General features: G+C 39.0%; 1 protein-coding gene across 2 annotated transcripts in view; it reads right to left on the reverse strand.

Annotated features, from left to right (window-relative positions):
• puf (ubiquitinyl hydrolase 1 puf) overlaps positions 1-23,001 on the reverse strand; it is a 186,156-nt gene that overhangs the window by 13,956 nt on the left and 149,199 nt on the right. For both annotated transcript variants that reach the window (XM_083118991.1, XM_083118990.1), the window contains 6 exons: positions 21,148-21,400; positions 15,316-15,581; positions 8,331-8,521; positions 7,134-7,311; positions 6,178-6,297; positions 1,501-1,617 (listed from right to left, as the gene is read on the reverse strand). In XM_083118991.1, the coding sequence (XP_082975117.1) occupies positions 1,501-1,617; positions 6,178-6,297; positions 7,134-7,311; positions 8,331-8,521; positions 15,316-15,581; positions 21,148-21,400 (1,125 nt within the window). The remainder of the gene's footprint in view (positions 1-1,500; positions 1,618-6,177; positions 6,298-7,133; positions 7,312-8,330; positions 8,522-15,315; positions 15,582-21,147; positions 21,401-23,001) is intronic.

Below are 23,001 nucleotides of genomic sequence, written 5' to 3' on the forward strand. Positions count from 1 at the left end.
TTGGATCCCACACAATTTGACAAAAACTCAAAAAGACGCTCGCGTCAATTGGTGCAAACAAATGCTCAATAAATACAATCGTGGTGCTTCAAAAGACGTATATAAGATTGTAACAGGTGACGAATCATGGATAGATGCATATGAGCCAGAACGTAAACAGCAGTCGACTGTATGGGTGTTTCAAGATGAACCTAATCCAACAAAAGTTGTTCGCGCTCGAAGCACATCGAAACAAACGGTCGCCTGTTTTTTCGGGAAAACTGGTCATGTGGCAACTGTGCCTTTAGAGGAACGTAGAACGGTCAACTCTGAATGGTACACAACAATTTGTTTGCCAGAGGTCTTCGGTCAAATACGGAAAACAAACAAACGCCGTCGGATCATTCTTCATCAAGACAATGCCAGCTGTCACACATCTCGTCTAACAACAGACTTTATGAACAGTCAAAAAATCGAATTGATGGGTCATCCGCCATACAGTCCTGATTTGGCACCCAATGACTTCTTCTTGGTCCCGAATGTCAAGGATAAATTGGGTGGACAACGATTTTCATCGGCGGAAGACGCCGTTGATGCGTTCAAAAACCATATTATGGAGGTGTCTCAAGAAGATTGGAAAAACTACTTTGACAAATGGTTCCAACGAATGCAAAAGTGTATTGACCATAAAGGAGAATACTTCGAAAAACAATAAAGCAGTTTTCAATGCCAAATTCCTGTTTTTTCATTGTTAGGCTCAAAATATAAATAGTGACCCTCGTAATGACATAACATGAAGCACTTTGTAACTCTCAAATTAACTTCAAAGTATGTTTATCACAAGTGGTCGATTACTCATTAATACTTTGCATTATATTTGGCTTCCTTACATTTTGAAATAATTCACTCTCTCAAAAAATGAATAACTCTTCACCAGTAATGGTAAAATGTTTGCACAGAATTTCCCTTCCACACGGCAAATGCTTCTCTCTTCTTACGGAAAATTCCCTTGCTTTATTACACATACAGTTTTTATGTTATTTATTTATTTATTAGTACAGTGAAACTGAAATTTTATGTTCCTAGATTTTACATTTTTCCACATTGTTCAATTTTCAGGGTCCCAATAAAGTAAAAATATTACAATGCTTTCCTGGATATTACCTTTTCCACATTTTAAGTTGTTTCTTTCCCTTTCACCTTAGTTGCCTTAAAAACATAAATTGAGGTTCCATTGTATAGTCAGAAGAAAATAGTCACTGTTATGGTTATTAAAACACCTACAATTCCTTATATTCCTTTTGGGAGAGAAGCTAACTGTCAGGCTACCTGTCCACCAAATGGACTTGGAAAAAAAAAGTGTTTCATTTGTTCAAGCATCACAGTGCCAGTATCATTGTGGATATTGTCCAGCCTTGGAAATTTTGTGGATTAAATTTTGAGATCTAATATGACTAACCAACCTTCTCTTAGAACAAATTCAATGCTTACTTCAAAATAGCCTAAGAACATTTATCTTACCTCAAACATCATTTGAAGACCACCATTATAAACAACATACAGTCTGTCATCATCACTATCTATGAGTATTCTAAAAGCTGATATTAACGTAGCCCAACATGACCTTCCGTCAAGAACCTGAAATAAATAAAAATAACACAAAAATTGTTAATTGTTAATAAATAAATACACCCACACATTATTTTCTTGAGTTTTCAGTGAATGTTCTCAATTACTAAGTTACAGACACACACCATAATTAATAATTACTTTGATGTAAAAGGAGTCCATGTATATCAAGCAAAATACGAGGTGTATTCAGAAAGTAAGTTTCCCTATTTTTTTTAAAAAAACAACAACACAGTTTCAGGAAACCATTTATTGGCAACAGGTACAGCAAAGGTTCAGCTATTTTTCAACAAAGCAACCACCAGAATTGAGACACTTGTCGTATCGTAGTATCAACTTTTGGATCCCACTGTCGTAGAACTCTGCCCCCTGTGAATGGAACCAGCGTGTGACAGACGTCTTCAGCTCTTCGTCGTTGCCAAAACGCTCACCGGAGGACAGGAATTTCTTGAGGTGCAAGAAAACATGAAAATCGCTGGGAGCCAGATCAGGACTGTAAGGTGGATGATCAAACAACTCCCAGCCAAATTCCGTCAAAACAGCTGCTGTGCGCCGAGCCGTATGTGGACGAGCATTGTCATGGAGGAGCACAACACCTGCAGTAAGCATGCCATGCCTCTTGTTTTGAATGGCACGTCGCAATTTCCTTAGTGTTTCACAGTAATGGTCAGCATTCACCGTTTCACCTCTGGGGAGGAAGTCAATGAGCAAAATGACCTTCCTGTCCCAAAACACGGTGCACGTCACTTTCTGTACCGACAGAGTCTGTTTGAATTTCTTCTTGACCGGAGATCCACTATGCCGCCAATGCATTGACTGCTGCTTGGTTTCCGGGGTGAAGTGCGAAATGCACGTCTCATCGCCCGTGACGATCCTGTCGAGGAAATCATCGCCGTCATCATGGTACCGTTGCAGGAATGTCAGTGCTGCTCCTGAACGTTTTATTTTGTGTTCGGGTGTCAGGTTTTTGGGCACCCACCTGGCACACAATTTTTTGAACAGCAGGCGCTGCGTGACAATCTCATGCAACACGGATCACGATATCTGCGGAAAAAGGCTACTCAACTCCGTAATCGTGAAGCGACGGTTCTCTACGATGCGCTCCGCACCAGCTCAACCGGATCATCAGTGATGAGTGACGGACGCCCACTGCGCTCTTCATCATGGACACTTTGACGACCTTCCGAAAACTGCCGACACCAGCGATGCACCATCTGCTTACTCATAATGTTCGGCCCATAGACCTCACAGAGCTGACGATGAATGTCAATTGGCGCAATGCTTTGTGCATTCAGGAACTTTATCACCGACCGAACCTCGCATGCGGCGGGAGAAGGAATACGAGCTTCCATTTCGGACCACTGCTGCCTCGCTACTGGCATGCGGCGGGAGAAGGAATACAAGCTTCCACTTCGGACCACTGCTGCCTCACTACTGGCACCGGACGGGATCTGTCCGCCTGGCATATGATTGATACGTCTTAGCTCTGCTGCGCATGCCCAATTTACACGGCTCATTATGTTTACTTTCACAGGAAAAAAATAGGGAAACTTACTTTCTGGATGCGCCTCGTACTAAACAGACTGCAAACCTATAGTTTACTTCTGATTGTTGTGTGGCTTGCATACACACACAAACACACAATAACACTAATTTGGTAAAGCTGTAGATCTAACACTTTCTCAAGAGACGTTCAATTATGTTCCAATAAAGGTCTTTTAAAAAAGATGGCTATTCTCACAAAGTGTAAGCGAAAATGTGAATGCATTGTAGCTTCGACAAAAAAGCATGTGAATGCATTGTAACTTCGACCAAAAAATGGTCACAACAGTTGAAGTATTACATAAATACTTATAGTCTTAGTAGTCAGGGCCGGATTAAGGTGGGTGCTATTGATGCTGCCGCATCAATTTAGTATTACAGCAGCAGTATTAGAGTTCTGGAGTGTGAAGTATAAAATTCAAAAGGTACAAGTCAAACACACTGCCCACACACTTGTAGACACCAAAATCAAGGAAACACATGCCATAATGCACTTCCCGCACGAGCTAAACATCGATAGCAGACAGGCACACCACACTTGGTTTCCCCTACTACAACAATTAACACCGGGAAATAGCAGACAACACGGGCGCAGATGTACAGTTAACAACAGTGCACCTAGCGGCAGCTGGAGAACTACAAACAAAGGATGCACGCCAAGCAACAGTACAGCAAGTTCCAACGAGAATGGTGGCAGTGGCCACTGAAATTAATAGAACAAAGAAGAAAAAAACAGTTTTGCGGATAAAGTAAGTACTAGTTTCTCCATATTTAAAAATACTGTAATTGTATTTATTTTGAGGAACAAGATATACGTAATACAGGTTATTTCTGTCATAAAGTGGTAAGTTAACGAATCTAAAAGTTTCATTATTAAATACAGGCAAGAAGCATATGCATATCTTCCCTCTTGTTCACGGCTTCGTTTTGTTGATTTACTACCCAATTTTAAAAATTTGTCTAAAATAGCATTTCTTTTAATAATGACAGTGCAAAGTGTGGTTGGTATAAGCGATGTCTAAATCTGCAGCTATTTCAGTTTTAGTTCCCCTTGGATTTAAGTCCACTTCCTGTATGATACTTACTTTCTGGTCAAGCATGTAACTTTTCCTGGTTTATTTTTATTATGGAACAAGGAAAAACATCAGCTATCGGCATCTTTTTTAATGTATGCACTTTCGTATGGCGATTACATACAAAATAAATTGTGCCTCATGTTCTGAAGAACTGTGGCAAATCTTTCTCCTCATTTCATGCCGCTTGCCTTCTCTGTGACACCACTGTGCCGGACTTGTCTTACTCGCAACTCAAGACAGATAGCCTGGCCTATCCTGTTAAGCATTTGAAACTTGCTTTGTGTTTTTGTAACAACAAGAAATGTATACTTCTGTGACGTTGTTGTAGCTTGGTTACGTACAAATCAACAGTATTTTATGAAAATTATTACGTACAACACAAAATTATGTATGAATGGATTACATATAATTAAGGTTTGTCAGGACCTTGTAGCGAATTTTTTAATATACAAAAAAAATGGAATAACTTTTAATGCTGTATCATAAAAGCATCAAGGTTGTTATTGAGCAATAGAAATGAAAGCCATGTTAGGGACTAATGTTAAAATTATGTACTGAGATTGCCGAGTGTTGAACACTTGCGTGTTTAATAGGATTTTTTCTTGCTGAGCGAGAATACAATTTAGTTTTAAGGAAAATTAGATTGTTGATTGTAACATTAACATTGTTACTCGTCAAGAGGTAAAGTTTAGAATTGTTGCTGGGTCAGTGTAAAAACACCGCAAAGCAGAAATTTATGATATGGATGCATATTTGGCATCGGAATATTGGTGTTTGTAAAAAGAAGTAGCCTAATTGTTTCCAAGGTGCGTGTTACTATTAAAATCTTGTTGTTGAAAGATAATACATTTTTTAAATAAATTTGTTGTTGACATTAAAAGAGAAACGCGACTACAGTAATTTAACCTTACTTAACAAATACTAAGTGGGGCACAATTTTATACCTGTGCTTATATATATATTTATATTTATACATGTGTACATACGTAATTGGTAACCAGTGCTAAATGAAATTTTGTGGTAAGGAATAACAATACATTACGCATGCGCAATTTTGAAATTCTTGTCGTGACACTTATTTTTGCAGGTGTACGTAAAACTCAAACGTGAACTTAAGCATAAGGCATCATCCCTTTGGTACAAATTGAAATTTAGGTATTCTGTAGTATTTAGAAATACGAGTTTTGGGTCCAGCCAAACGAAGTTAATATTGATGTGCTGTGAACAACACAGCGAATACATCACGAAAGCTTCCCCTTTATTTTGAGCAATTTTGTACGGTCTTGCTAGTAATACTTTTCGATCCCAGCCTCAAACTATTATGGTAATTTTGGTAGCAATATTATTATTATTATTATTATCCTAACAAGTTAACCGTTACAACCTATAGAAAGTTACGTATAAAAAAGAATTACACAGAACTGAGTTATGTATAAAGCAGTCTGAACTGTATTAGCATATTCATATGTCAGTAATTTATATAAAAAAAATTCAGAAAATGCAGTAGCATTTGAGACTGAATTGTCATCTTCACATGATCAACACTAAAATCCTTATCACTAAGTGTGACTAAAATTAGAACATAATAATATTCAGTGCATGGACTATTAATTCGTGTAACTAAATTGTAGGAATATAGCAGATTAATTGGTACTTTGTCAGTATCGACTAATATAGGCATAATTGACATATTGGTTTATCAGTAAAATTCAGATCGTAGAATATCAGTTATTGATATAGGTAAATTTTATATTGGTACTTTATCAGTATTGGTCAAAATTTCATAGAATTTTACATATTGGTCATCAGTAAATTATATATCAGTCCACTCCTACTAATTGTATAATGAAAAAATATCTGGCATGAAGGTGTGTCTCTACTCAAGACACGACAGCTGTATAAAGTTTCTGAAAAGTGTTGACAATAGCTATAACTACTACTTATCACATACCTGTAAATATAGCTGAAGAGTTTGACGTCTAAAAGTATTTATTTCATGTATTTCCTGCTCGGAACTATCTGGATATTTAGCTACAAATAACTGCATTAGTTTGAAAAGTTCATCAACAGCCTGAAAGGAAAACAATGTAAATGAATGATGATGGTCTCCTTACGTGCATGATGAATCACACATGCCATGATGTACACAAATTTTAATATTATGCCCCTCAAAAATCATAGAATATTTTTTGTTCTTCTTAAAAGTTCACATAACCGGTGTTGGATACTACAAAATATTATTATTATTTTTATTGCAGCAAAATTTTGTACCGGTTCTCCAGAACTTTCTCAAGCCTACACTATATCTGGATATAGTTGTACACACAAGCTTCTATGGCTCTCTTCCAGGTTTTGTACTATGAAAACTGGTATTCCACCTTGCTGCACTTGCACCTGGAAAATGACGTTCTGAGCTTGTGGATCCGGAAGATAATTGCCTTAGCATTCTATCAGTTTCACACACTGTATCAACTTATTTTTGACTGTGACTATTTCACTGATGCTTTCATAACACCAAATATTCCAGGAGTGTGTGTTGACAGACGAGTCTCATAAGGCTTCAGATCATGTTCTTTTTTGTGAAACTGGTCACCACACTGAGGATGCAGTATAAACAGGTCATGCTGTCATGAGAAGTTGTATGTAGTTGAGCTCAAAGTTGCAGTTTAGGTAACACTCAAACTGAATAAATTATATACTTCTAACTGTGCAATCTACTGGAACATCCATGCCCTGACTAGGATTTGAACCCTGAAGCTTTGACAGTAGGATGAAGTATCCAGCACTCACAATGCTCAACCTCAATGAATTACAAGAGACGGTAATTTGATGAGTGAAAACTTTAGATCAAGCTTTCCTCCAATGCAATTTAAAAAATCTAGTAGATCCTACAGTGTCAAAACTTACCGCACTGTACTGTGTGGGATATGGTGTGATATTCTTGAAAGCCCAATGGATATTTTGGTGATTAGCTAACTGCCTAGTGAAAGTTCTAGATTGCTGACAGCATAGCCGGAGTAATCCGTAATAACTTGGCAGCATTCCACGATTAAACAGCACAACGTCCTGGTCGTCATGGTCAGCGCTGAAAGGAAATATACAGATGAAATTATTAGGACTCAGTAAATACCAATAAAACATATCATTCGCCTGTTACATACAATTAATTTTTTGAATTTTGATAACTGTGGAACCAATTGCTCTTGATTAAATGGTAGAATATTAAAAAAAGAAAAAAATAACCTGGTGCCTGTACTATAGCCTCCATTTTTCGATCTAACGCAATTTTAATTTGATTATTCTGTTCAAATACTAACTAGATAAACTTTATTTCTGTTATTAATAATAAAAATAACGAACGTTCTGCTATCTTGCAACTTGCAATAAACGACCTGGAAAGAGGTCACTGGAAGTGAAAAAGGAGGGTTCGAGGGTGGGCTGCGATCCGAAAATTTCGCTCAAGTTTGAGGAATTCCAAATTTTTGAAAATTCTAGCTCGATCGTCCTAGCATTTTGTATTTTTGTAAAGCATCGAATAATTTTTTGAAAATATGAGTTACAGATTTTGGTTTCTGAATTTCCATTAATCGAACATGCCAGAAGTTTCCGAGGGAGGGGGGGGGGGTTGAACCCCCTCAGAAAAGAACCTCTAAATAGGGCCATGATATTAAGATATTTGAAAACAAGTCTTTTACCACAATGCAGCTGACATCCATGTATCGCATGAAAATACATGCCAAAAGAATATTCCATTGTTGTAGTTTAAGGCAGCTTATAGACTGAAGTGACGAGCAAAAAGTGTCAAGTTAACAGTGACGGTGGTCATTTGGAAATAGATGCAACCAGAGTGATACACGCTTTACATACCAATCAAACTGGGCCATTTACTCAATAATGTACATCATGTTACTTTGGTCTGTGGATCGCACATGTGCAGTGAATGCTTTTTTACAGACTATAGGGGGCACGTGTTCTTGATAAATTTGATGTCAAGCCCCATGTTGCCTGCCACTCGTTGCTTGTCACTTTGGTCTGGAAGTTCACTACAATAAAATATCACTTTGGTCTGGAAGTTTACTACAATAAAATAATGTGTATACTCACAGGATATAGTTAAAAGCTATATTTTTTGTCACGTGCGCATTTTGCAGGATGAGCTGTACATTTTCTGGACAGTCAGTACACACGTGGTGCCAGAATATTAACAATGCCTGCTTGTTCTGATGTACTGGAATTGAAGGTTCTGACAACTTTGGATGGAACAACTGCCACAAGTCCAGAAAATACTGGCAAAACTGCAAACAAACAGAAATTAAAAGTTAATCACACAGAATGAAAATAAATGGATAGAACACTTTTTTTAATTTGGGGACATTCTGGGCTATCCTTTTCTTTATTGAGCGAAATAATTGACAGTGAAATGCACATATACACAATAATATTTCAGATAGGAAGAGATACACACACATAACTGTGTGTGTGTGTCTGTGATCCAAAGACCACACTCTAGTCTTCTTATACACTGAAGTGCCAAAAGTCAAGGGATACCTACCTAATCATGAGTGGGACCCCCTCGAGCAAGGCGAAGTGCAGCAATTCGACGTGGCAAGGACGCAACAAGTCGCTGGTAGTCCGCTGGAGGGATGTGCAGCTATGCAGTCTCGATTGCCATCCACAATTCGGTCATTGTTGCAGGTGGAGATCCTGGGCACAAATAGTCCATTCGATGATATCCTATATGTGCTCGATAGGGTTCATGTCCAGCGATCTAGGAGGCCAATTCATGCGTTGGAAGTTGCCAGAATGTTCCTCAAACCTGTCGCACACCATTGCAGCCTGGTGACATGGTGCATTGTCATCCTGGAAAATCCCATTGTTGGCAGGGTACATGAAGTCCATAAAGGGTTGGACATGGTCACCAAGCAGCTGAACATAGCGATGAGCGTTCATTGTCTGGTTCATGAGGACCAGAGGACCCATACCATGCCAAGTAAACAAGCCCACCACCAGCTTGCACAGTTGCACAGTGCCTTGTTGACAACTTGGGTCGATGGCCTCATGGGGTCTGTGCCACACCCGGACCCTACCATCCACGTGTACCAATCGGAAATGTGACTCATCTGACCACGCTACACGTTGCCAGTCCTCTAAGGCCCAATGCACGTGTTCCAGAGCAAATGTAAATCGTTGTCGCCAATGGACAGCGGTTAGTAGCGGCACACGTGTCGATCTTCAGCTGCGATACCCCATGGAGACCAAATTGCATTGCACTGACCTTTGAGACACGTTCCTGGGATATCCTGCATTGATTCCTGCTGTCAGATCACGCACTGTTGCTTGTCTGTTTTGCCCGGACAAGTCTGCCCAGAAGTTGCCACTCACAGTCATTCATCACTCGTGGGCGGCCACTGCATTGTCCCTGATGGGTCGTAATGCCTCCAATGCGGTACTCACAGTCCACCCTTGACGCTGTGGAGTGTGATTAAGTTCAGTGTCCAGACGACTTCCGAAATTGCATGCCCCATTCGTCTAGCACTAACTATCATCTTGCGCTCAAATGCCGATAATTCCCGTTGGGTTGCCATCACCACGGTACACGACGTTTCAATGCACTCACAGAAGTCTACCTGACAACATTGAAACTTTTTTTTTCGATTGTTGGAAAAAATTCTGGAATGCTTGAAAATTAATGCTTTATGTCTTCCGAGAGTTTTCTTTTACTTCATTCATATCAACAAATTGCTCTCCCTTCATGGTTTTCTTCATCCATGGGAATAAAAAAGAAAAGTTGTGGGTAATGGAATTTGGGTAGGTATGAAGTGTGGGAAACAATCAATGACAAATATATGACTAATAATTCTCTGAATGTTAATTAATGTCAATGGTTCCACATTAGCATGCAACGTTAATTGGACATAATCCATTGTCTAGTGCTTTTAAAGCACTTCAAAAGTTTTAATGCTTTAAATCAATGCTTCATGCAGGAAGAGGGAATCCCCCACCCAGCAAAAAATTGGCAAAACATCCCCCCGCAACCTCACTGGCATCATGTCAAACCATAGGAGCATTCCTTCAGCTAGCCCCAAGGCTTGACCAAACTTCCTCCCAGCTAGTCCCAAGGCATGACCAAACATCTCCCCAGATAGCAATTTCCACTTCACATGCTGTGTCAGGCTTGCTACGATTTTTTGATTATGAAATTCCCTGACATTTCCTGTTTTCCAGTCCAAAAATGAAATTTTTCCAGACATGATTATCATCATGATTTTTGCTTTTGAACCTTGTGTTTTTCAATTAAATATATAATTCGTTAATTATTAAGAATATTCACTTTCACAACTTTTCTTTTAGCAAATTTTATTCTACACACACAAGAACAAGTGAAAATTCGAAGAGTAAAATGGAAAATTACAATCGGCATCAAATGTATTGGGTGCTACAATCACGTGCATCTAGCTTTCAGGCTAAGGTAACAGAGGTACATTATTTCAAAATAACAGATCTCCACAATATAAAAACAACAGAAAAAGTTCATAAACCATATACAATTTTTCAATTACTGGCAGATTTATAGTGTCGTAGAAAATGCTGCTTTTTTGCTTACATTTATAAGTACACAGCATCTGGAAAAATTCTTGTTGCATATAGAAATTCTATAGGAAATGCCAACATGACTGAGATCTATAAAATAAGACGATAACCTCATCTTCAGCAACCTTTCCGATAATTATCACCATATTGTCAATGTACTTGAGTTACCAATCAGATATCTGGACTGCAAGTTTTACTTTGATATTCTTTCTAATGTCTAGTATTATAAAAGTGAAAATGTATAACAGAAATTCGAAGAATTTTGCACAAGACCTGAGAATCATAAGAACGAAAGAAACAAGTTTCTAAACTGAATCTTTTTTGGGAGTGGAATCACAAGAACCGTATCCAGAAGTGGAAGTGAACTGCTCCTTCATTTTGCAACTTTCTCTCTTGCAGACTCCAAAATACACGTAAATTCCAGACGATCTGCAAAATTCCTTTACAAGCCAAATTCCCTGACATTTCCCTGTTTTCCAAGTTTTCCAGACGTGTAGCAAACCTGTGTGTTGAATAATAACTAGCGGCCCAGATAATTATGTACTAAAAACAGTAAAATACATACATGTACTGACACCATTCAAAAAGTAAAAAATATGCAACATCAAAAACATCACGTTACCAGCATTTCCATCCTATTTTCTTGAAACAAATTACTCCGATCAGTCAAACCCACTGAAATAGAATGTTTTACATGTTCCTGATGCTTTTCCAATGATGTCCGTAACAGTAAGGAACAATCATATGTTTCAAATTTTCAAATATGAAACTTCTTCTGTTGTCGTGTAACGGGGCTTTCTATTGACTGAATGATCATTTTGCTTTGCACGAAGTAATGTTTCAGTCAAAACCCGAATTTACGTTCCCGTATATACGTTTTCCCACTTAATACGTTCATCAAGTCAGGCCCCCGCAAAAGGCCATGTTAAATAATATTATGTTTACCTCGATTTTACGTTCACTCTAACTCCAGTTTTCAGCTTTACACGTTTTCCGAGCCATGACGATGTCTTAAAATTTGGCAGCTGTTGCAGCTGTTTCATTCACCATGCGACCTTGAACTTCCAGATGTTCGGCTTTTGTGCGAGAGGAGGGAGCCAAGAGGCATGGTCAGTGCAAGGTGGGAGGGGGAAGAGAAGCATTTGTCATATCTCCCTTGAGGGACAGGAAGGGAAAACTGCATTTCTTGCATTCCCTTTTTCTCATTTGCAGGGGAAAGGCATTTGGTTTGTCATGACCCCTATGGCATCATCACTAGTAGTGTTGGGTGATATATCATCCAGACGATATATCGTCACGATATTTTGGCGATATATCACATTTTAGCAATATATCGTCATGATATTTTAGCGATATATATTATGTTGGCGATATATTGTCATGATATTTTGGCAATATATATCGTGTAGGTGATATATCGTCACAATATTTGGCGATATATACCGTGTCAGTAATATATTGTCATATTTGGCGATATACGTGGTCTGTTAGGAAAGTAATGAGACTGGCAACACTGTGCACGAACTGGCAACGCTGCTGCCCCCACCTTCATACGGCAGGTAGGTGAACGCTTGCCGTTGACTCAGTATAAGTTTCAACTTGTTACAGTTGCTACACGATTGTTGAGAGCGTCTGACGTGAAGTTGTGTTTGTGAGGTGTGTTACGAAAATGGAGTGTCAAAAGTTTGAACAACGTTGTGCCATCAAATTTTTGTGTTAAGTTTGGCGAATCCGCTACTGTGACTTATGAAAAGTTACAAAGGGCTTATGAAGAACATGCACTATCTAGGGCACAAGTGTTCAGATGGCACAAGTCCTTTTTAGAAGGCCGAGAACAAGTGGAAGACGAACCTCGTGCGGGAAGACCTTCAACCTCAAAAACGGATGACAATGTGGAAAGAGTGAGGTCTCTTGTGAGGTCAGATCGTCGATTGACGGTGAGAATGATCAGTAGTGAGTTAAATTTGAACGTGTGTACCGAATGAAGTCCTTGCAAGACTCAGGAAAAGGGTTGCACGTGTGCGACCAGACATTGCACGCACTTGGATGCTGCACCACGACAATGCAGCATGTCACAAGGCAGTCTCCATCAATGAATTTTTGGCAAAAAAAAAAAAGCATTCCTGTGGTTCCTCAGCCCCCTTATTTGCCGGATCTCAGTCCCTGTGACTTTCTTTTATTCCCTTTGATCAAAAACCACTTGAAAGGGCACCATTTTGATACTTTGGATAATATCCAGAAAAGCGTAACCGACGAGCTGAAAGGTATTCCAGCAGAAGCATTCCAGCACTGCTACGAACAATGGAAACAAGGCCTCCATCACTGTGTAGCTGCCCAAGGGAACTATTTTGAAGGGGATAACCTTGATTTGTAAAAATAATAAAATTCATCTTTTACAGAAAATCAGTCTCATTACTTTCCTAACAGACCACATATATCATGTTGGCGATATCGTGTCATGATATTTTAGTGATATATATCATGGAGACAATATATCGCCGATATCACAATATGGAAAAAATATAGTATCATATTGTCTGTGATAATATTTTCTTGACGATATATTGCGATATCAAATTTCCGATATCGTCCATCCCTAATCACTAGTCTTGTAATTACTGAAAAGTACCAAGTATTTTATTGCTCCTGTGGAAGTGAGCACCCTTAGACGAGACAACTTAACCAATTAATATAAATGCGAAAAGACTCTCCTCTGGCATCTAAAATTACACAGTTGCTCTTCAACCTGAATACCCACATTCAACGAACATAGCATACTGCAAGTGAGAAAAAAGACGCTCATCTTCCCCAACATAAGCCCATTACTTGGGCACTGTGCAGAGCTACTTAAGTAATTGAAGGATTCAGCCCCTTTCTCATTTTTTAATGCCTTGCTCATATGTCTGAAGCATTGACATAACAACATTGGAGAGCTTCAATCAGTGATCCTTCTCCCCTTCCCCCCTTCCTTCTTTCTTTCTTCCTGCAACTTGGCCACGAATAAGCACACTTCTGATAAGACTTGTTCAGCGCCGCTCAACCACCTGTTCATCTCGCCCTTCCCCTCCCTTCCATTACAAACCGGTGGGAGGGGTGTCGGCGAGCAATGGGCTATTTTCTTTTTTCTTGTTCTGCCTTCTGATAAACAGAAACACACAGAGCTGTGCAGTAAGGAAATGCATATGATGCTAAGAATAATATAATTGCCACTTTTCTTCGGAACCTTTCATATGTTGAAAATAAATCATGCAATATTAAACGTTGACGAGAAGACAAAAAAATAATTAAAAAAGGAAACACACGTTATTTATGGGGAAACTATTGGTGGAAGGGGTGTTTGCCCTCTGCAAGACTTCTAAATCTAATAATAAATCCTCAATTAAAATGGATGTAAATAACAATCAGTGGCGTGCCCAAAGGGGGGTGATGGGGTCAGTATTTCTAGAAGAAAAAAAAAGAACGTCAAAGGCAGGGAAAGATGGCAAAATGAGGGCTGACTACTATAAAAAGTATACGTAACCCGATTTTCCCTTTCGAAAATCCTGCGTGCGTCACTGATAATTTATTGCAACATCTAAAAATGTTACGCATCTGACAAAGCTTGTTTTGTTCACTTCATGCTGTTTGGCTGATCGGGACTGGATACATATGCTGCTCCAAGTGGAATCTGAACCATTCTGCACATCTTCAGGACACCTTGATTACAGTATATACAGATTCTTGGCATCCAGCTATAAATGATCACCTCTCCCCTCCAATTACCCGAGACTTCTGTAGGCGGCAGTTAGAAGCAGTCATGCACCCTCCCTACCCTCGAAAGTGGGTCCCGCTAATCCATCATTGACCTTAACAGCACGTCTTGATTTTGTCATTAGACATACTTCTTCCCTGTTGTTAAATAATTTTTGATACAATATACCCCCTAAAAAGTTGATTGTGTAGTCATTTCTTACTGACACTTGAGTTTCACCCCTCCCTTATTCTTTCCTGCATTTTATGTTTTTTTATTTACATACCCCTGAAAAACGTAAAATCGGGGTTTGACTGTAATTATTTACACAACTCATACATTCCGTTGCATATATATGTGCATTAAATATGAAAATGTTAAGAAATATGTTCTTGTAAGTAAAATATGTAAATATATGTACCTTAAAATGTACGTTCTTTATGCTTAATTGGCATGAAACACCAACATTTCATGTATATGAACTAAAACGGTTATCTGGGCCCTAATGATAACAATAGTTTAAGTTACAGTGTACCCCACTCTCAAAAAAATATGCTTGCAAAACTTATGTATAAGGTTTAAGAAATAAGTGGCTAGAACAACAATTCAGACCTCACAGAATGACACCTCTTGGTGTACTGGTATAGGTGCTCATGATATACAGTGGCATACAGAAAAGTGCGTGCAAGCTAAGTTCAAATTCTGGTTACTTTACGGTGGCCTGTGTACATGATACTTTTATACCTGGCAATGATAAAAAATACTCACCATTAACTTCTCTGCACGAGAAACACAACAATAAGTTAGGAGAACGAAATATGCTGTTAGCTTCATGGTCCCATGTGCCTGAATATCTGTGTAATGCTTGCAAGCTTTGAGAAGCCTTAATAAAACTGAATACACCTGATGCAGAATTAACTGTGCCTCTGAGCTCATAAGTAGTTCCTTGTGAGGACTCCCAATGTTACGTGCTGTTCTGTAACCTTGCCGAAAGTGTGTGTTGGGCACCAAGCTCACTAACAGAAAAGCAGCAGCTGAAAAACAAAATTTTCATGAAATTACCTGGAAGAGTGCTATTTGGAGAAATATCTATTAGTAGAGGCACATTTTCCAAACAATAAAATATCAAGATTTTAGTACAAAAACTGGTCAAATTTCAGGTACAAATTTGGTTTATAAAATAACATTTCAATGTTGTTATAACAAAGTACCTAAATCTCATTCATTTCTAAACCTGAATGTTCATTGCTGGGGTAACGTAAGTTTTCCATCTATCCATATCCTGAGCAAAATCTATTCCCTCTTGACCATCCTTACCAATTCCTTCAGTTTAATCTTAATTCTGTCTTTTAATCTTCATCTCGGCCTTCATACAGGATTACAGAAGGTTGTTCGCTTTATATCCGACCATTTTTGACGGGTACTCACCTTAAGAGATATCGCGCCACCACCACCGATCATGTTCTATTGGACCCCCAGCATTGTGGACTATCACCCAGCATCGCAGTTTCCATTGCAGCAAGATCCGGCGGAGGACAGGCATGGGAATTCTGTCCCACTCCTCCCTGCAAGCTTTCCATAGACCATCCAGGGTGCGTGGGCAGAGATGTTGAAGACGTCGTTTCAACAGTCCAAATGTGAAAAAATCCATTGGACTGGCATCTGGGCTTTTCACAGGAATGTCTTCAAACGGAATGACACGAATTCCTAATTCCTCTACCATTTCCTGATAAAAACGTAGTGATGTTCTGGCAGTATGACTCGAAGCCTTGTCCATATGGATCATCACCTGGTTCGCGTCCATTCCATACAATTGTGGGATGTCTCTCCGATCGATAGGTGTCAGAATGGAGTCTTGGAAGTATCTGGCATTCACCTTCACGTTTTTGTCCACCTTGCATTCCGAATCCCGTCACAACCATAAAGCCACGAGGAAAACTTTCCCTGCACTGATGAACAGAGTTGCTGAGCCCCTTGCCGTCAATGTCACGGTATGTAATTGCCCGAATGTGACCACCAGCAGTGAGATGGACATATGATTCATCCGTTGTGACAACTTTCTTCCCTTTGGAACCCTCCAGGAACTTTTCATACAGTTTCCTGCAGTTCGTCTTACGTTCGACAATTTGACGCTATAGAAGGTGGTGTACACGGGCCTTCCGCACACACTTCAACCTGAGGCGCTTGCGAATTGTTTTGTTCACAGCTGATGGTGCGAGGTGAAATCTGTGGGCCATATCATGTTGAGTCGGTGGATTTTCTTGGCACGCCAATCGACGGATCCCCCTTCGCACTACAGGTGACACTTTGCTTGCAGCCCTTCTCCTGGTGGTTTTCGTGGGTGAATGTTTCGCAAGGAGAGCCTGTTGTGTGTAACGGGCCACAATAGCTTTCGCAGTAGTCACCCCGAGTGTTAACCCATTCTCCCGACACTGTTTCACAATACGTACGTATGAAAACTTAGCATGGAAAAAGGCCATTACGTAACCCTCCCAATACCGGTTGATTCTCGGTGCCATTTGATAACATTCATTATCAACACTCGAGCACCTACAAGGTCAGACACAACACTGCTCCTGCCAGCAGACCCATAGTTCCAGCATGATACGCCAGGTGGCAGCACCAAATCGAAAATGGTCGGATATAAAGCGAACAACCTCTGTATTCCCAACAAGGATCATGTAAACATTTCTATCTTCTTCCATGTATGCTGCATGACCTGCCCACTGATGTCTTCTGGATTTAAATATTCTAATAATATCAGGGGGTGAACATATGACGGACGTTCATTAAAGATTTCCCCTGACCCAGTTCTAGTTAATGTAGAATACTGAAATTTTATGTGTGTAATGATACATATGTGCATAGATCATGAGGTAATTTACAATTCTGAACTCCTCTTAGTTTCTGTCTTACAGGGACTAAATTGAGGCAAGGTGTAATTATAGATATAGTGGAATACCGAGCAGCCATCAAGTTTCTTTTCTTTACCTGAGAGGCCGCACACCAAGGGAAACTTTTGATTAGATGAAAGAGACTGATAGAGAGGATGCTCCATCGTATGACGTAGTGAAGCACTGGCATCGTCAGTTCAAGTGTGGTTGGACTTCAGTAGAAGTGGCCCTCATTCCCGGGCGACCCCAGTCAGCCATTGATGAAGACACCATTGGACAAGTGAAAGCCGCCATCTTGGAGGATTGTCGCATAACCATTTGCCTACTAACTGAAGATGTGAAGATCAGTGTGGGGTCTGTGGAAAAAATCACCCATGACCATTTGCACATGTGGAAGGTGTCTGCCCGATGGGTTCCTCAGCTACTCGCACCTTTCCAAATGCAGGAACGAGAGTCACTTGCTCCCAGGCTAATTTGACCATGTGCAAGGAAAACCAGGAGAATTTTTTGACAGACTAATCACCCAGGATGAAACGTGGGTCCATCACTATGACCCAGGGACCAAGGCCCAGCCAAAGCAATGGAAGTATCCTGACTCACCACCACCAAAGAAGGCCAGTGTTCAACCCTCAGCGTGCAAAGTGATGCTCACAGTTTTTTTGGGACCAGCATGGAGTAGTTATGATGGATTTCCTGGTGAAGGGTACAACAATATAAATGGTGTGACTCAGTTGTTAGCATATGCAGATGATGTAGACTTACTGGGGGATGATGTGAATACAATTAAGAATAATGCTAAAATATTTTTCAAAACTGCTAGAGAGATAGGTTTGGAAGTTAACAAAGAGAAAACTAAATATATGCTTACAGGCCGAAACCAAGTGTTAGGTAATAATCAAAATCTAATTATTGATAACAACTCATTTGAACCAGTTTCCAAATTCAAATACTTAGGAGTAATATTAACAAATGGAAATTATATTAAAGAGGAAATAAAAAGTAGGCTTAATTCAGGAAATGCATGTTACTTCTCTCTTCATAAACTTTTGTCTTCTCGTTTAATATCTAAGAAACTAAAAGTTAAAATATACAAAACCGTAATTTTGCCTGTAGTATTATATGGATGTGAAACTTGGTCCCTTACATTGAAAGAGGAACATAAATTGAGAGTATTTGAAAATAAGATCCTTAGGAAAATCTTTGGACCTAAAAGGGATGAGGAAACAGGCGAGTGGAGAAGGTTACATAATTTAGAACTACATAATTTGTATTCATGTCCAGATATTATTAGAATAATTAAATCAAGAAGACTTAGGTGGGCAGGCCATGTGGCACGAATGGGAGAGGAAAGAGGAGTTTACAGGATTCTTGTTGGGAAACCTGATGGTAAGAGACCTGTAGGAAGGCCAAGACGAAGATGGAGGGACAACGTTGAGATGGACCTAAGGGAAATCGGTAGGGATGGAAAAGAGTATATAGATCTTGCTCAAGATAGGGAAAGATGGAAGGCCTGTGTTGCTGCAGCCATGAACCTTTGGGTTTAAGAAGGCTAGAGAGTTAGTTAGTTAGTTTAGGGTACAACAATTACGGGAGCGTACTACGCTTCACTGCTGCAGAAATTGCGGAAGGCCATCAAAACCAAGAGGTGTGGCATGCTGACCAAAGGCATCTGCATCCTGCAAGACAACGCTCCAGTTCACAACTCGCATGTTGCCCAGACAGAAGCACGGTCCTGCAGGTATGAAATCCTTCCTCCCCTGACCTCGCACCATCAGACTTCCACCTCTTCCCAACCATGAAGTCATTTCTGAACGTACTTCCATGACGATGAAACGTTGATTTCTGAGGTCAAGTAATGGCATCAGGAGTAGCCTGCAGACATCTACAAACAAGGTCTCCACGGGTGCATAAAGCGATGGGAAAAGTTTGTGGCTATTGGTGGTTCCTATTTAGAGAAGGACTAATGTCTGTACCAATTTTCGTTTATCTCCGTCCATGGGAACTGGGACAGGGGAAATCTTTAATGAATGTCCCTCATAGATTTTGCTGTTCAATATTATGGAACTGTCTCCACTCATCTGTTGTTTAATATCTTTTAGGCTTAAACATCTTTCTTCAGATTTTATTTTCAAACTCTTAGTTTAGTAAGGGACCATGTTTCACAGAATTAAAGGTAAAATTACTGCTTATCTTTACATTCTTTGATATTCAGTTTATATTACTGTGAATGCAATTGCAATTTGATTTGGAAACTTTACACACATTACACAAAATATTTTTTTTTCATCCTAATAAAACCTGTGTGGTGCAACAGCCCTGAGAGTGCCTTGGCCTACAAGTAGTTCTTCATTGGATGACATGTAGTCAGCATGTTGAGTCTCGTCGTCACTGTATCTTGGCTTTAGAGACCAGAGTCCACTACTCTTTCTTTCAAGTAACTCCCCAATTGTCCTCGCAACACCGAAATTTTAGAGTTCCCACTAAATCAAACAAAGACCATTTGCACTAAAGGCAGCTAAGTAGGATCTCTTTTCATCCTAATAGGGGCCGGACCCTGTGGCCGAGTGGTCAGCACATCGCAGTGCGACGCCAAGGGTCCTGGGTTCGAATCCCGCTCGGGCTTGGTTGTTTGTGAATGGCCGTTCATCAATTTCATCCTTTCATCACTCATCCCCATCTTCGCAAATTAGCCAAGAGGCACAAAACGCAAGTAAAATAAACTAAATCAATCAATGAATCAATCATCCTAATAGGCACATACATAATCACCATCTTCTACCACATACATGAAAGGCATGAAATGTTATGAAGATTATTCCTGTATAAGGTCTTAACTGTTAGAATTTTGAAACAATACATGTACCTTTAGGGGTTCCTGTTGACAAGTCACAATCTCACCACTGAATATTCTTGGTTGACACCTGTATTGGCAAATTTTAGATGGATATTTCATTGTAGAGATGGACTCACATGAAATTTTGGCTGATACCGAGTAAGTACCATTATAATTTTAGCGATACTGATATTCTACCGATCTGATATAAAATTTCAAATGGTCCTTGTAAAACCTGAATGGTTCATCGACCTTGTAAATGTGTTGTCAGAGGAGTGCAATGCAAAAGAAGCTGCATATTTAGACATTTACTTTTAACAAAATTAGGGCTAGGAGATTATATGTTCATATCCATAAAAATTATAACAAAATGGCAGAATATTGCACTAAATTATAAGGTATTTATAGATATATCGGAGCGGTAAAATTATTGGTAATTTTAACAATAAACTGATATGCCAATATGGCTACATCAGACGATATCAGTAGAGCACTGATTAATCTGTTCCATCTCTACTTTATTGGTATCATTTTGTTTATTGGGGAAGTGAAATATTTAGATGAAAAAAGAAAAGTCTTCTTCTTGTGTGCCCAGGGTAAATCAAACACTAATCCTCCATGATATTAAATTCAAAACAGCTTTTGACAATCCTTCAATACTTGTACTGGATTGAAATCTAAGTATGTCATACCTCCGTATGTACTATTTAAAAAAATACATACATCAAGGGTTGTTCTGGAATGGGAATCGTAGTCACATGCTGCTAGTCTCGGCTAGCATTTGAAGGTTAACTAATATAGAATATATAGAATATCATTCAAAAAATACACTCTCTCTATTGAATTAGAATGGTAAAGTAATCACCAACTTACCTCCTCTCACCCTCTGATTGCCATGAGCTATCAAAAAATGCTCAACCCAAGTCTCCAGGCTCTGAAGAACCCACGAGTGAGCAAGTTTGTTCCTGGGGACCTGAACAGCCAACCAATCAAGAGCACTCTGCGGACAAAATTCTGCCACTTCCCAGATTCTGTGTAGAACCAACTGTGTAAAACAGGGAAGGCCAGAGGGTCCACTTGTCAACTCCGTGAGCAGTGTCAACAACTTGAAGAAGGGTTGGCAAAACTGAAATAAAAAAAAAAAATTCAACATTGTAGTTTCATGATTCAAGTATCCAAGATGGAAAAATAGTAGGCCTATTTGCTTACTGACAAATTACAGTAGAGCCGCAATTTTATGTTCCCAATAGAACAAAATGTAAAATTTCCCCAGAATTTACTTCTAACTTTTATTTTTTTTCATCCTGATCCCCTGAAAAATGTAAAATCTAAGTATCACTGTAACTGCACTCATAATTTGAATATCACATGCATGAGAGCACGCTTTTATCTCAAAGCCAGATTTGGGTGGGTCATATCTTCAAAGAAAAATAATCTTGAAATTCACATTGATATTGTGATTCAAACAAGAATTTATTAACTAATAATACGAAGATTTGACTACATTTCATGACATAATTTTAAAGTACTTCACAATATTTATACATTTTAAAATAGTCTTTAATTGGAATTATACCACACTAGTTGTCCAGAGTTTTCCTTTAAACTTTAGCAGACAGAGCCTCACACAAGATTATTCCCGTTGAAGCCTGTATAAAATAGCAGTGTTGCCAGCTTACAGAAGAATTACCGGAATTTTGCTTCTAGTGTCGCCTCCATGGATTCTGGATGGACCAAATTTGGAGGGAAACACAACAAAAGACCACTCTATGAGGATATCTAATGCTCATACCACAACTTTTTTTAAAAAAAGGAAATTATGGCATTCTGAAATTTTGCGTAATTACAGAAAATTTCGAACTTTGGGCCTTTGACCCCGCTTCACCACCCCCTACACCCTTAATTGTATGTTGCTGAAAATGTTGCTTTTTTACTCATTCTTAAGTGTATGTTTTACTTTTTTCAAAACGATGCAGTGGTTGAGGAGTTATAGCCCTTTATTTTCAATATATCCCATAGTAACAAAAGGAAAACAAAGGACCTTTTCAAATGGTGGCTGTTAATAATAGTAAAAATGGATATAATGTTTGTAATTTGAGTATTTAATACCTTTAAAGAAAAATTAATAAACAAAAGGACAGATTTCATGATGGTTGTGGTAAACACAGTTTAAAATTACTTACGTGAAATTTTCTAAATTTCACGTAAGTAAAAAAAGAGACAGAACTGAAATATACTGTATATTCTGCCACGTGGTTCGGACAAACTTCGAACATCGGGCCTTTGCTCCCGCATCCCACCTGGACCCTTAATTGTCACACGTTGCTTAAAATTTTGCTATTTACTCATTCTTACATGTAGAATTTAAATTTTTAAAAAGTAGTTTAGAAGTTATAGCCATTTTTTAAATCTATTCGATAATATTGTGGGGTTAACAAAGGGAAACAAAGGACTTTTTCAAACAGCGCTTGTTAATAATAGTAACAATGTGTATATTGTTTAGTAATTCGAGTATGTCATACCGTCATAAGTATACTAAAGATAAAAAAAGACCGAACTGAAATATCGTGTGTAGATTTGAAGAAATGGTGTGTTAACTGCTGCTGCTTGCTGGTGGTCGAAATATCAACCATCTGTACTCAACGGAAATACAATGTGTCCCACAAAGGGGTTTACACTATTTGAATGTTAATAACAGAGAAAGTATTACAGATAACCTGATGGAAC

Source organism: Lepisma saccharinum, chromosome 3, assembly GCF_977018435.1.
Source record: "Lepisma saccharinum chromosome 3, izLepSacc3.1, whole genome shotgun sequence".
NCBI lineage: Eukaryota > Metazoa > Arthropoda > Insecta > Zygentoma > Lepismatidae > Lepisma > Lepisma saccharinum.